At 33.9% G+C, this 15,609-nt stretch overlaps 1 protein-coding gene across 7 annotated transcripts in view; it reads right to left on the bottom strand.

Annotated features, from left to right (window-relative positions):
- Positions 1–15,609, bottom strand: part of NSUN7 (NOP2/Sun RNA methyltransferase family member 7) — a 74,787-nt gene that overhangs the window by 38,718 nt on the left and 20,460 nt on the right. For all 7 annotated transcript variants that reach the window (XR_012483247.1, XR_012483249.1, XM_074273740.1 and 4 more), the window contains 4 exons: positions 15,186–15,316; positions 4,310–4,462; positions 2,940–3,123; positions 1,122–1,332 (listed from right to left, as the gene is read on the bottom strand). Coding sequence is in view for 5 of the 7 variants with exons in the window: in XM_074273740.1 (XP_074129841.1) it covers positions 1,122–1,332; positions 2,940–3,123; positions 4,310–4,462; positions 15,186–15,316 (679 nt within the window). In the remaining 2 variants the exon portion in view is untranslated. The remainder of the gene's footprint in view (positions 1–1,121; positions 1,333–2,939; positions 3,124–4,309; positions 4,463–15,185; positions 15,317–15,609) is intronic.

The following is a 15,609-nucleotide window of genomic DNA, read 5'->3' as shown; positions in this document are numbered from 1 at the left end:
CTCATAGAGATTAAGGGGAAAAAAAGGAAAACAAGGTACATTTGAATTTGGAAATTAAGACTTTTTAGAGAGATTAATTTTTGAGGATACATAAAAAAGCAGAAATCTAGCAGTAATTCATTTCTCATAGAAACTCTGAATGGAGAGGGTTAGTAAGTCATTTAAACCAACCTGTACCTGAATAGGAATCACCAACCAACACAAGAAATTCAAAGAATAATCAATCAGCCTTCACTTGAAGATCTCTAGACCCAAGTTTTATACTCATTACCTCCTGAAACTATTCATTCTGCTTTTGAACAGCTCTAATTAATAGGAGGTTTTTTATGCATTTAAAAAAAAAAAAAAAAAAGCTGCCTCTTTTTCAACTTCTTCCTAGTGGTTCCTCCTTGCTTCTGTCCACCTGGACCAAGAAGAAACAGACCCACTAATGCCTCTCTCTTACTACCTGCTAACCCTTCAAATATTTGAAAACAACTATCATGTCTTCCTAAAATGTTCTCTTCTAGAGCATAAATATTCTCAGTTCTTTGAACTGATTCTTCTTAATCTCTGCAACTACCCACTTGCCCTGTTTTGCACTTGGGTAGAACTTGTCAATGTCTTTTCTAAAATGTAATTCTTAGAAGTCTAGAAGTCTAGGAAATCAACTCCCTGTTTCTGACAACTATACCTCTCTCTTTCAATGTAGTATACAATTGGATTCACCTTGTTATATTTGCGGATCTGAAGGTTCTGATTGTGTAATTTGTGACCCAATTACTTAATCTCACTTTTCCTAATTCCTCATTCATTCAGTGGTGATAATACCAACCCAATGCTTGTGATGAGAATCAAATTAGATTTACAGCTAAGCATTTTTTTTGAAAAATTGTAAATATTACATAAATGTAAGTTATATATTCATGCTGCTACTTATATAGAGCATTAAAATTTTAACCTGCAATTTGACCAATATACAAAATTCTATTACAACTACTTTATATACAACATGCAGATACTGAAAAAGATTATCTTAAGAATATTTTATAAATAGAAATAAAATTAAACTATATTAAAATATCAGTTTTAAAACATGAGAGAATACTAAATTCCAACGGAAATTAATGTTTGACACATACTTTTACATCCCATATTTGTAAAAAGATCCTGCAGTTCAGAGTCCTTCACTTGTGATTTTACTCCACACACATATATTTTTGAGGTATTCTGATTTGTCAATGTTGACATATGAGCAACAGTATACCAGGAACCCATGTTGACCAGTAGTATGTCATCATCCATATTCAGCAGGGTTTTTACAGAATGGACAGCAAGACTTCGAGATTTATCCTACATGGAAACAGTGTAATTAGAAATCACAAAAGATATGATTCAAATGATTTCCTTTATTTGTTCTACATTAATGAAAATATTCTTAATTTTTTAAGTATCTTAATTTATATTTAATCAAGACACTGAATAATGAATAAATCTGACAACTGAATTTAACCTAAAATATGTTATTGTGCTTTGTCTTTAACATAGTAAAATCAGACAAAATATATAGCCCTTGTCCAACCACAGGAACCCATGCCATCTATACTATGCTCAGGACATCCTCTCTTGCTATCTTTGCAGCCATAGCTCAGGGATGCTCAAGGTTCAAAGAGCACAGAGCAAGGGATTTGGGGCTCAGAAACCAGGAATTCTGAAATGTAGTTTTCAGATACAACTTCTAGGTTAAATAAACTTTTGCTTGTTGACGTGAGAATTGAACAAATGGCTTGCACAGTGCCTGGCACACAAGTAGATGCTTAATAGATATTTGATTAATTGATTATCCATTATTTATGATGTTGCTTCCACAGGAAAAATATATTCTAAGCTTCAAAATACTAGGCTTACAATTGACCTTTTGGAACCCCCTAAGCATTTATAAGTTGGGATTGCCTTTGGCTATAATTTAGGGATAGAGATAGGGATAGGGATAGAGTCTATACATTTCATTACTCTTAGTAAGTTTCCAGATGAAAAAAGCAATTTAGGTCAGCATCTTCTCTGCAGTTATAGTCTCAGAGAGTAGCCCAGAACATTGATTTTTAAAGTGTGATCCAGAGAATCCTAGGGGGGAGGGTGTCTGAAATCCTTTTGGAGGACCTACAAATTCAGAATTTGTTTTTATTTCTAATATGGTAAATATCTATAAATACAACCCACATAAGCAAAACTTTTTGGAAATATTATCAATAATTTTTAATAATATAAAGATCCCATAACAAAAGTTTGAGAACCACTGGCCTAGAGAACTGAGAGCTTAAATTACTTTGCCAGGTCCCAGAGTTTTGTGTTACAGAGCTTGAAACCAAGTCTTCTTGGCTCTAAAGGGTAACTTTCTAACTTCTCTGCCATGTAGTGCCATTTAATTCCTATTTAATTTTTTGATAATGAAATATTAATCCAAATGTTAAAGTTAAGAAAAAATTTTGGAGCTTTTTCTTTACAGAATTCCATTCTTAGTTAAGTTAAAATAGTATTTAAACTTCAATACCTTTTTTGCGAAAGCTATGATCTTGGATATTCCAAAATCCCTCAGTAAAGATTTCCCAAGGTAAGCTTCTTAACCCAAATGAGATTAACCCACTCCCAAATGATAGTAGCACAGGAATAAGGAAAAAGAAAGCACTGCTATCCTGTTTCACAAGGGATTAAAGTCTGCTAAGTTTTTGGGGTGTCAGGTTAAATTATATTGAAGTTGAAATCAGAGAGAGCTGTAAATCCTCCTGACAATCCATAAAAAGGATGAATAGCAAGTCAGCATTTCACATTTAATATTTGGATGGGATGTGATGGCGAAGTTTATAATTCCTTGAGGAGATTGACTCCAGAAAATAAAATTAAGATTACTATTAAGACTACTTTTTAATAAGAAAAACCTTAAAAAGCAAATGTGAGCTCACCTGAAACAAAAGTTTATAACCTGTGCAAAGCTCTATATTAAGAAGTTCACTTTTCAGATGAGATGGAAAAATTATAACATCACTGCAATGTTGGTCCATACAAAAAGATTTACAATCAAAGTCAAGTGCAGATTTGACTTCGGTGTATCCTTCTTTTTTCAAATCATCACAGATACCTTCAGGGCTGTTAATATAAAATTCAGTTATTTATTTTGGCCACAATTACACAATAAGAGATAAAATGTAACTTTAACACATTGTTGTCTTATTAACATGAAAAATAGTCACTATCACTCAATAAAAATTAATCTGGATAATGTAATTTTTCTAACAGCTATCTAGTCCAACTTTGCAGTTAGCTTACAGAAGCATTGATATAATTTTCTTTTTCAATTTAGAATTAAGAACTTTAAATTAAGCCAGGAACCAAGATTTAAAATATGACTTAAGAAATACATTAATTTTTATGCCAATATTCTTCCTTCAGTAAAAGATTCTCTCAAAATTATACTTAATTTACTTTTTAAGTTTTACCAGGAACAAAGTAGATGTGATGTGACTGATGTCACTAGATGGGGTTATTTAGGAGAACACCAAATGTTGGGATTCGGTCATATGAAGAATTCACAATGACCATTCTCTTGGATAAAAGGTGAATTTACTGAGAAGAGGTTACAGAGATATAATAGACACCAGAAATGGTAAATGGTTAGCAAAAAAGGAGTTTTAATAATTAATGATGAAAAGGCAGTTCCCTAGTGAAAATCACAATTAGGCAGGAGAAAGGAGAAAGAAAATACCCCAAGAGCCCCTTCACTAGAAGGCTAAATCCTAAAATAAGTTAGCCGTAAGGAGAGATACCATAAAGCATGGTGGGGGTTAAAAGGGGAGATACTACATGGCATAGATCCCACTGTGCTACCATCGGGAAAAACACCACAAGGCAGAGGGTCGGCAGACCAAGCCAAAGGTATGGGCTACTGACAGACCTTATAGGGCAGAAGTAACCTCAGGAACATGCCTGGGACTCTTGACAGGGCACAGCGGGGCTGCGCATGACCTCCCTAGAGGGAAGGCCGAAGGGCTTCACATGGATTCTGTTCTGGACTATGACCTGCCCAGAGGGTGGGACCAGGATCTCTGTCAGAGCCTTTTCCCTGCCTGCCTCAGTGCTCCAGCTTCTCTCTGCCAACCACCAGCTACTGAGACCCCCTCAGATGTGTCCTGGGGAAAGGCTGAACTTTTGATTGCATTGGTACATTGGTTCTACCAACACAGAGAAACATTTTCTCTGATAGTCTTAGAGTTACTTAAAGAAAGGAGAGGTTAAATGGCTTGCACATAAAAAAAGGATATATTTGAAATCTTACCTGATTTTACAAGTATTTACCCAAGCATAAAGTGGCAAAGTTGAAGCTCTTTGTTCCTGTTTTCTAACAGTTTCTGGTAGAATGTGGTAAATTGAAAGAGCATCATGTTTAATTCGACATCTTGCCAGTGCTGCAGCCAATTTTGTTTTAAAACTAAAAATATAAAATACATTTTTTTAAATTGAAAAGTGCACTTAATCGATAGGACTATCAATATCCTACTAAAAATGTTAATAAATTCCACTCTTGAATTTTGGTAAATGATAAATAGTAAATTTCTCTTCAATCCCACTTCATGTTTTAAAATAAATTTAATAAATTTCAAAGTTTGAAATGGAAATCTAGTGATCTTCTTACTTTCCTATTCTTCCCCCTCATCTCTCTGTCTTAGTCTTTCTACATCTCCTTAGGTCTCTATTTCCATATTAATTGCTAGTGTGGATTTCAACATTATAATCTCTCTCTCTCTCTCCTCTCTCTCTCTCTCTCTCTCTCTCTCTCTGTCTCTCTCTGTCTCTCTCTGTCTCTGTCTCTCTCTTTTTCTCTCTGTCTCTCTCTTTTTCTCTCTGTCTCTCTCTCTGTCTCTCTGTCTCTCTCTGTCTCTCTCTCTCTGTCTCTCTGTCTCTTTTTCTCTCTTTTTCTCTCTGTCTGTCTGTCTCTCTCTCTCTCTCTCTTTCCCCCCCTCTTCCTCCCTCCCTCCCTCTCCCTCTCCCTCTCTCTTTCCCCCCCTTCTTCCTCCCTTCTCTCTCTCTCTCTTTTTTTTTTTTTTTTGTAAGACAATTGGGGTTAAGTGACTTGTCCCCAGTCACACAGGCAGGAAATGTTAAGTGTCTGATTCTGAATTTAAAATCAGGTCCTCCTGACTCCAGGGCCAATGCTCTACCCACTGTGCCATTCAGCTGCCCCAACATTATAGTCTTAAGGCTAAATTAACTTTCATGAACCTTATTCAGACCCTCTTCTCTCCTAAATACTTATAGTCCAAGAAATATAAAGCTCCATGATTTTTATTGATACCTCAAACCCAAAAAGAATATTTGTTTCATAAAAGTCCAAATTATAATGGTCCAATTTAGGCTATTTATTCTTAAAGTAATACAGGGTAGTCCTGGGCAAAATCACACATTATATAGTATATATTACATAGCCCTTCATGACAGTTTTACATAGTTGAAATCTCATTTAGAGGAATCACAAGACAGCCTTGGGACAGAAAAATGTCACAAAACATAAATGCAATAAACTACTTCCTCAACGTGTTCAACAGAAAGGGATGGAATGAGAACAAGAGAAGCTAACAGACACAGACCCAATCAGGGATGGTAAAATAAGTGGTAAGGAGACAGAGGAGGAGATTTTCAGTTAACACAGAAGGTATTCATTTTTATCAACTGTTTGCCTCAATTCCTTTTTCTCCACTAAATGCCTAAGTTATTACTTAGTCCAATATACCACTAAAGTACTCAACCCATAAATTCCCCCAAAAGTATGATCTCTAAGGCTGCTATCCATGACAAAGGCTCTGACCACAACAAAATCAGATTAAATTCCCGTGTCTAAGAGTTATATAATTCCACTGCACTGGATGCTCGACATGTGTATAGTAAACTGCTACAATTCAAAGAATGAAGATTTTTGGTTTGTGTTTCTAGTTCATAAAGTTGTAAGCCACAAACTATATATTTTACAGCAAGAGCTCCTCCTGCTGGATAGAAACCATCCTTAATTTGTACTGTTTGCAAAGCTCCTTGTTAACATGAAGTGTCTGTATTTAGCAAACATTGTACCATTGGTCAATTGAAGGGAAATGTTATGTACTGAGGAAAAACAACCAGAGAAAAGATTATAAATTTCCCAGGTTTTTGTTTGGGTGGTATTTTTTTCTTATTGTTGAAAAATTTTATAAATTTTGATTACATGCTTTTGAATACTGGTGCATAAAATATTTATGATAAAGATATTCATCCATTGCTTTCTGGCCTTCACTCCCTTAAATAATTCTTTCAACTAAAAAACTAGAAACGTATATAATTCTCAATAGCTGAGTTCATTATAATTCCTTTCAAACCAAAAGCCAACAAAAAGTTCAGGATAACTAGAGCTGCACAATGATTCATCAGGAATCAGCAAACAGGATAATATTAATGATGACTAGCATTTGAGAAATATATAAGTGACATTAAAGATATGTATTATTAAAAAAGGAAATAGGCTAGTTCAACAGTGTGAGGGAATATAGTAAACTTGAATACTACATTGATAGTCACAAAACAATTAAAGAATTAGCAAACTAACTATCACATGGGTACATTCTCAAGGGAAAATTTATAAAAATAAAATGCAGAATTCAAAGGGAATGAAAAAGACATAATTGGCTACAATTTGCACCAATCAAGATAAGGAGTGCTCATATCCATGAGATTACAGATCCTACAAAATTTTTTAAATTATAATTGAATTCCTACTAATTTAATATGATGTTATATTCAAACATGCTTAGCTTTCACAGTGAGAAAAAGCCTGTAGGAGTTACTTTTTGCTCAAACTTAAAGGCAGCTGTATTACTGAGCTTCCATATACTATAATCTGGATACCAAACATTTTTAAAATTTTTATTCTCAGCAAAAATTATAAGGCTAACTTATAGCATGTGGGAACATTTTCTACCAATTTTCAGAGGAAAATTTTTCAGAGTAATTTTCAGAGAAAAAAAATTTAATACTATCAAGTGAATCATACATTTCCAAATGCCCTAGGATAAACAAGCTTATCTTTACATAAAAGTAATATATTGCAAATATTTAAAAATCCTTCCTATGTAGGACTGTACCTATTTAAATTTAACTGAACATCATCAAAGAAATGATGAAAAGGAAAATTTCAGAGTAACCTGGAAAGACTTAAACAGCAACAACACACTAAAGACAAAGAGCTAAGAATGACTAACAATTCCAGAGGAATTCAACTCCTGAGAGAAGCAAAATGGGTAAAATTAAATTTAGTTTGGGACATAGTCAAGTCAAGAATTTGTCTTGCTTAACAGATTTTTGTTACAAAAGTTTTCTTTTTCTTTTTTTCCAATGGAAAGAACATGTGAGGGTGCCAAGATATTTATTTTTAATTGAAAGAAATAATTTTTTTAAAAAGTGTCCTTACTTCTTTTTCTACAACAATGACATTATCACTATTTTTCTTAATAATGCAATCAAATAATCAACTTATTGTAAGTTACTAGATACCCAAATAAAAATCCTCAACAACTTCATCACAGATGGCATCCAAAAAAGGGATGGCACCCACATGTGCAAAAATGTTTACAGCAGCCCTTTTTGTAGTGGCAAGAAACAGGAAACAGTGGATGTTCTTCAGTTAGGGAATGACTGAACAGTTATGGTATAGGAATGTGATGAGAGACTTACACGAACTGATTCTAAGTGAAGTGAGTAGAACCAAGAGAACATTGCACAACAAAATTATGTGATGATCAACTCTAACAGACTTGGATCTTTTCAAAAATGAAGTGATTCGGTCCAATTCCAATAGACTTATGATAGAAAGAGCCATCTACATCCGGAGAGAGAACTATGGGGACTGAATGTGGATCAAGCATAGTATTTGCATCTTTTTTTGTGGTTTGCTTGCTTTTTTCCCTTTTTCATTTGTTTCCTTTTTGATCTGAACTTTTTGTGTATAGCATAATAAATGTGGAAATAGCTATAGAAGAATTATAGAAGAATTACACATGTTTAACCTATATTGGATTTCTTTTTTTTTCCCCCTGAGGCTGGGGTTAAGTGACTTGCCCAGGGTTACACAGCTAGGAAGTGTTAAGTGTCTGAGACCAGATTTTAACTCAGGTCCTCCTGAATTCAGGACTGGTGTTCTATCCACTGGGCCACCTAGCTGCCCCCTATATTGGATTTCTTGCTATGTAGGGGAGGGAGTAGGGAGAAGGGAGGGAGAAAAATAGGGAACACAAGATTTTGCAAGGGTGAATGCTGAAAACTATCTTTGCATGTATTTTGTAAATAAAAGGCTATTATGCAAAAAAGAAAAAAAAAGACATCCAAAAAAATCAAGAATAAATGAATGATATCTTGTAAAACATTCTTCAACACCACCATATTTTCAGTTAAGTGGCAGTCTTCAAATTACTAAGATCATCAAGCATATCCTAGCGAGTATTAACTGAACAAAAACTTTCAGAGATAGGTTGTGAACAGGTAATGCAATCTGTAATCCATAAAAGACTCTGTCTGAATATCTGAACAGTGATATTCTTTTAAATTCAACAAAAAACAGAGACCCTTTACAAAAGAATAATAGTTGAATATATGAAGATAACCAAAAAAAGTCTAAAGAGTATTATACTAAATATATATATATATCTGTGTGTATATATATATATATATGTATGTATATGTGTATATATGTGTGTGTGTATATATATATACACACACACACACACACACTCTGAATGAAAATGCAGAACTCCCCAAATATTTTAAGGCCAATTTCTTCAGTAACACTATATGACAATGAAAAATTGTATCTTTCACACCTACATCTTACCAAATGACCTAAAGAAAATCAAATGCTTTGACAATAAGTATGTTTTCATTTATAAGAACAAAAGAAAATAAAGGCAAAGAAACAAAAAGAATTTTTTCAAACAATTCATTATGAGGAAAATCTCTTGGATTCACTATTCAAAAGTATAAATTTAAGTGTACTTCTATTTCATCTGACTAGGTAATAAGCCACAGTAGTTACTGATGAGTTGTGTAATTTGAAAGCATGATAACTTGCTTATTTTCATAATGTTTCATAATGGGTTTTTTCGGTTCTAAAATTTATTGTTTCTGATATGCTAATAAAAACTTAGATGCCAAATTCCTTAAAGTTTAACAACCAGCTAATCAATTGGCTTTTTTTTTAAGGTACTTATTAATCATTTACTATGTGCTAAATGTTGGGAAACACAGTCCTGCCATCAATCATCTCAATTGGGGAAGACTAAATTCAGACCACATAAATACAAGGCTTATTAATGGTAGGCAAACTGGTAATCTCAATAAGAAAGCACTAATAGAGTAAAGGGAAAGGGAAAGACTTCTGACTGAAGGTGGGGTTTCAGCTAGCTCTTGAGACAGACCAGGAATACAAGGAGATGGGAGTATGAAGGTAAGTAAAGCATTCAAGACTTAAGGGACAGTCCATGAAAAGGCACCTAGGTGAGAAATTGAAGTGTCCCAATTCAAGAAATAACAAGAAAGTCAGTGTCTCTCTCTTAGAATATGTGAAAGGGAATAAAGAAAACTAGAAAACTAGATGGTAATCAGATTGTAAAAGGCTTTAAAAGCCAAACAGACCATTTTATATTTGATCCTGGAAGTAATAGGGAGCCACTAGAGTTTACTGAAGGGAGAGGGAAACACACTTAGGTATTCATTCTAAATTAAAATTAAATTTACCTAAGGTAGTATGCATAAATAATATTTTAAAACTGAATATACTAAACATTTTTATGAGTAAACTTAGTCATATGATGTTACAGGATCAGCATTTTCTACCCACTCCTGGCCTTCTTCCCAACCCAGAGCCACTGTACTTCCTTCAGCCCCAGTCTCCCTGATGAAACTTCCTCCCCCCCACGGACACACACAACTTCCTTCTACTTTAATTTCCCAAGGGTTTTCCCTGATATAGCTTTCTCTCTCCTCCCCACAAAACCTGATTGCCACTATAGTTTTTTTTTCCCCTTTTTTAAAAATTGTTTTTTTTTTCTGGTTATACATATACATTAATTTTAATGCATATTTCTTTATAAATTGTTGGGAGAAAAAAATCAGAACAAAAGGAAAAAACTATGAGAAAACAAAACAGAAAAAAAAAACAGAAAAGGGGGGAAAAAGAAAAGTAAACAAGGCATGTGTTGATTTACATTTAATCTCCATAGTTCTTTTTCTGGCTGCAGATGGTGTTTTCTATCCAAAGTTTATTGGGATTGCCTTGGATTACTGAACCACTGAGAAGAACCAAGCCTTTCATACTTGATTGTCACACATTCTTACTGTAACTGTGTACAATGTATTCCTGGTTCTGCTTGTTTCGCTCAGCATCAGTTCATGTAAATCTTTTCAGGCTTTTCTAAAATCAGCTTGTTCAGGGACAGCTAGGTGGCACAGTGGATAGAGCACCAAAATCAAATGAGGCCTCAGACACTTAACAACTCCTTGCTGTAACCTTGGGCAACTCACTTAACCCCAATTGCCTCAGGGAGGAAAAAAAATATACAGCTAAGATGATAGGAAAAGATAAAGACGAATGTTGGAGGGGATGTGGGAAAACTGGTAAACTGATACATTGGTGGTGGAGTTGTGAACAGAGCCAACCATTCTGGAGAGCAGTTTGGAACTATGCTCAAAGCGTTATCAAATTGTAAATACCCTTTGACCTAACAGTATCATTACTGGTCTGTATCTCAAAAATCTTAAAGGAAAGAAAGGGACCCACATATGCAAAAATATTTGTGGCAGCCCTTTTTGTACTAGAAACTGAGTGGATGCCCATCAGTTAGAGAAGGGCTGAATAAATTGTGGTATATGAATATTATGGAATATTATTTTTCTGTAAAAAACGACCAGCAGGATGATTTCAGAGAGGCCTGGAGAGACTGACAGGAACTGATGCTGAGTGAAATGAGCAGAACCAGGAGAACATTGTACACGGTAACAAGACTATAAGATGATCAATTCTGATGGGTGTGACTCTTTCCAAAAACGAAATTATTCAGACCAATTCCAATAATCTTGTGATGAGAAGAGCCATCTGCATCCAGAGAGAAAACTGTGGGAACTGAATGTGAACCATGACATAATTTTCTCATTCTTTTTGTTTGCTGTTCATTTGCTTTTTGTTTTCTTATTCATTTTCTTTCCTTTTTGATCTAATCTTTCTTGTGCAGCAAGATAATTGTACAAATATATTTACATATATTGGATTTAACATATATTTTAACATGTAAAAAAATAAATAAAATAAAATCATCTTGTTCATCACGCCACCACTTTTCTTTTATGGCCAGGTCAATCAAAACCTCAAGCTACATAGACTAAGACCTCTCAAGACTCAGTGGATGCCCAAGACCATAAGATTATCATATCCCATAGTTTCTAAGTGAAAGAGGACAGCCTCATCTTCAAAAACTGAAGATCAGTGCCATTGTATCTTTCCCTTGTTAGGGGAAAGGAAACCTCCTTTGTTAAATGATCAGTGGCTAAGAAGTGCCTCATTTCCTCCCAATTTTGAACCTGAACTAAGAAAGTACTGCCTTTAAAGCTGTTCCCTACAACACCGGGCTAGAATGATGAGATGTCCTCATGGCCCAAGTCTTGGTTGAATTGGGGGAAGGGTCAGTGGGGTCATCTCTCAGGTCATCCCTTCAGCCAGACACTGTTAGTTGTTAGGCCCTTTTGGACGTGTGTGAGGAATCTTCTGAATGGGACAGGAAACAGGTGGCCACTGATTCTGCAACTGGTCCAATGAGTGCAAGATGCTGAAAGGGAGGGTAAAGTACAATGGTTCCTCATTACTGTTGTCCATTCTACAAAAGCTGAATTGCCAGCATTACAGGCCAAGAGAGCAGCAAACCAGCCAAGAGTTATCTAGCTACACGAGGCAGAGCTAGCTCTCCTAAAGAGTCTAGCAGAAACACCAAGTAGAGACTAGCCCAGGGTGAGCTGGGTGGGCTGAAGCTTCAGCAGGAACTACAGAGACTTTCACTTCCCAGACTGTTTGTGGAGTTAGGGTGTATGTCCTGGAAGACTTGAGGGAACCATAGCCCAGCTATACTGCTGAGCCAGGCCCTGGGAAAGAAACCAGCACACCGGGAGTGTGGGAAAGGATGCTGTGCCAAGGAAAGCTGGACTTATCAGATGGGGGAAAAAATGCTGGTTCTATCACTAGTAGCAAGGTCCTAAAGATCTTCTAAAAGGCTTTCCATCACTTAAGTGGTTATATGGCTTTCACTGAACACTTCTCCCATCATAAAGAATACCATGAAAGGAAAAAGCAAAACAAAAACAATAATGGGAACCAAGTCCCAAATCTTTAAGCGAACAAGGCTCAGAGAAACAAAATAAAAAACCTCCAAAAACTAGAAATAAAAAACTAGGTAGAGTAAAAACAAATTTTCTCCCCCCCAAAAAAAAAAAAAATTTAAACTTAACATGTAGAGGAAAAGCTACCACAATGGGGGAGAGAGGAAATTCTAGTCCTAAATCACACTTATTTAAAAAAAAAAAAAAAAAAAAAAAAAAGATGAAAATTATAGTAAGGCATTAGAGAGGCCAAAGACTTATAGGTTCATATCTATCCATCATAAGCATTCTCTTTCTGAAATTGGCTACATGAGTCATTCCTGAAGCAGTTATATTTGTAGTCATACCACTGCCTTCCTTGCCTAGAACAAAGATAAAAATGAATACAAAACAAGAATAAAGAATTAAAATTAGAAAAAAAAAGTATAGAGTATAATTAGAAACAACTCCAATCTGCTCTATTCCTATATGTTACTGATGCTGAAAGTAAGAAATGGATTCAAGCCATTGTCTCTAAATAACCGGAAGCATTTATTTAAACAATACAAATCAATGACCAGAATTAGAAGACCAGAAAAGCTTAAAACACCCCTCTTAGTAATCGGATGCTTCACTTATTTGTCAAACAGGAAAATATGCTAGACAAGAACAAGATTAGTCTAAAACACATAGGGATATGGACTAGTCGTGTGATTTCAGTGGTCTAAATACATCCAGGCAAGGAAATATCTATCAACACAATTCAGCATCTTCTCTACAACTTATGATTTAAGAGCTACCTCCACTGAAAGTGTCATTTCCAGTCATTAGATGCCAAAAGCAAGACTTGAATCCCAGTTGTTTCTGGCTTTGAAAACAACTCTCTAATCACTGTCAAGCTGTCTCTTGGAATATATACCTTTTTATCAAATTTCATTGAAAGATATGGTAGGGAAAAAAGCTCTTTGAGCACAAAGAATATTTTTTGCCTTTTTTCTTTTTTTGGTATCTCTAACACTCGCCCAATGCCTGAAACATAGTAAGTGCTTAATAAATGTATTGTTATTTTGAGCAAGATCAACAGAGAAGGGGGAAAAAAAACAGTTTAAAGATAACTTGGTCAGAAATTCAACTAAGCAAAGTCATCCTCAGTGCATAAAAGGCTCAGTCTAAAAGGAGACTAACAAATGAAAGATGGAAAGATCTGCAAAGATTTTATAATATATTTTCATTATTGTACACAATGAAACCACCACATTTAGATTATCAACATCATGGCTCTAGAAAAACCCCCAGAGATTATTTAAAGAGCACTTAAAAAAAGAAAAACAGGAAAAGCATCTGAACTATCAATTACAGAGATGAAGAAGGAACATAATTTTTAGGGAATTAAGAGATCAATTCTGAAGGAAGGAAAGTTATTAAAGATGTAGAGAAAAGCCTCAGACCTTATTACAAAAAATTGTCACAATAAAAATAATAATAAGAACTAGAGAGCAATAATAATTACCAACTCATAAATCTAATTTCCCATCTATGTAAAATTTTTTTGAAAATAACTAACATAATATTGAAGACATCTATGAAGAGGATATTAGAAGAAAATAGGTAGCTTTTATCAGTGATGTTCTACAACAGATCACACATTAATAATTACATGACTGACTAAAAGCAGAAAATAAGATCCTATTGTGCTTATTGTTTGATAAATATAAAAAAGCACTTGATTTGCCAAAGCAAAAGACATTAATGGCTTTTTCTTCTTCAAAATATTATCTTCCACACAAGTAACAAGATTCCTTGAAAGATATAACAATATATTTAGAATAAATGGAAAACACTCAAAATATGTTGTTAGATCACACATAACAGATGTTGAAAAAAAATCTTCAAGTTTCAAGTTTTTTATATAATTTCCCATAAAATCTTCACTCATTTTAAAATTCCAATGGAAATAACATTTGTAAGCAACAATAGCCCTAAAAAAGATGGCATTCATTCTAAGTATCACTATGAAATTTTCATGAAGAAAAAAATACCAGGTCTACATTCATGACCATTAAAATATCTCTGACCTCTTTTTGTTTTAATTACAAAGAGAAATTTTTGAGCCTTTTGAAATTTGGCAATTAAACTACAGTCATTTCACATATTATCTGTATTATACTTTCAAGAAAACTAGTTAAAATCTTATAATTTCCACTATAATTTTCTTTATCATGGTATAATTTATTGTTTTTAGTAGACTGACAATATAACTGCTGAACTATATTAATGTTTATAATAATTGACTCAATCATAAAATCTAAGTCCTAATGAATCCTTATATATAGCTGTGATTTTTCTTGTTTGATCCAACTAGATTTTTCCATAACAAAAAGTAGCCTGAAAAAAGATTCTGGACATATATATATGAACTTATATACATGTGTATAACTGTGTTTTAATTTGCTCATAATAGATTAGGAAATTCATCTAATTTTCATGCTTCCTAATAAAAACAAATATAAAAAACTTCTCATCATTCTCATTATGTATTACATAAGATCTGATTTCCAAACTAAACTTTCAAACTTTTAACATTTGTTCAATTTAAAAATAATCTTTTTAATGAACTTGTTAACAAGACAATTTTTTAAAAGAAAACTCAGCAACCTGCTAAAGCTATTATACGTCACTCAGTAATATCCCCAGCAGACTTCTGACACTTATTTATAAAGATCATGTATTTTCTTCTGTCATGAAAATATGAACTTTAAAAAAATTTTGTTTTTCTTTATTGCTGTTAGTAATACCTGTTGAGAAGATTCTCTACTTCCTGAACTTCTGAAATTGATTGTTCCACATCTGTAATGAGTCGACTTTGAAACTTTCTGTCTTGGAAATCATACAGCATCACAACAACAAGGCTTGTCAAAGCATCTGGCTAACAAATGAAATACATGCAAAGAAAATAAAGTCACAGTGACATACAATAGTAATATTTTCCACTCTTTGGTAATTATGGGGTTATTCAGAATAAAGAAGCAGGATATTATTTTAACATTTTTACTCCCCAGGAAGAAATAACCTAGTATAAATTAATCTTTTAACATAAAGAATGATTATAACTATTTGTATTCAAGGGGAATGAACATGAAGTCAATTTTAGAAGTTTTAAAAAAAAAAAAAAAAAAAAAAAAGAATGTTTAGCAGATATTTCCCAAAATCTCATTCACC

The sequence above is a fragment of the Sminthopsis crassicaudata genome, chromosome 6 (assembly GCF_048593235.1).
Source record: "Sminthopsis crassicaudata isolate SCR6 chromosome 6, ASM4859323v1, whole genome shotgun sequence".
NCBI classification, from domain to species: domain Eukaryota; kingdom Metazoa; phylum Chordata; class Mammalia; order Dasyuromorphia; family Dasyuridae; genus Sminthopsis; species Sminthopsis crassicaudata.
Note: the sequence above shows the minus strand (reverse complement) of the source record. Positions and strands in the feature narration are given on the sequence as shown.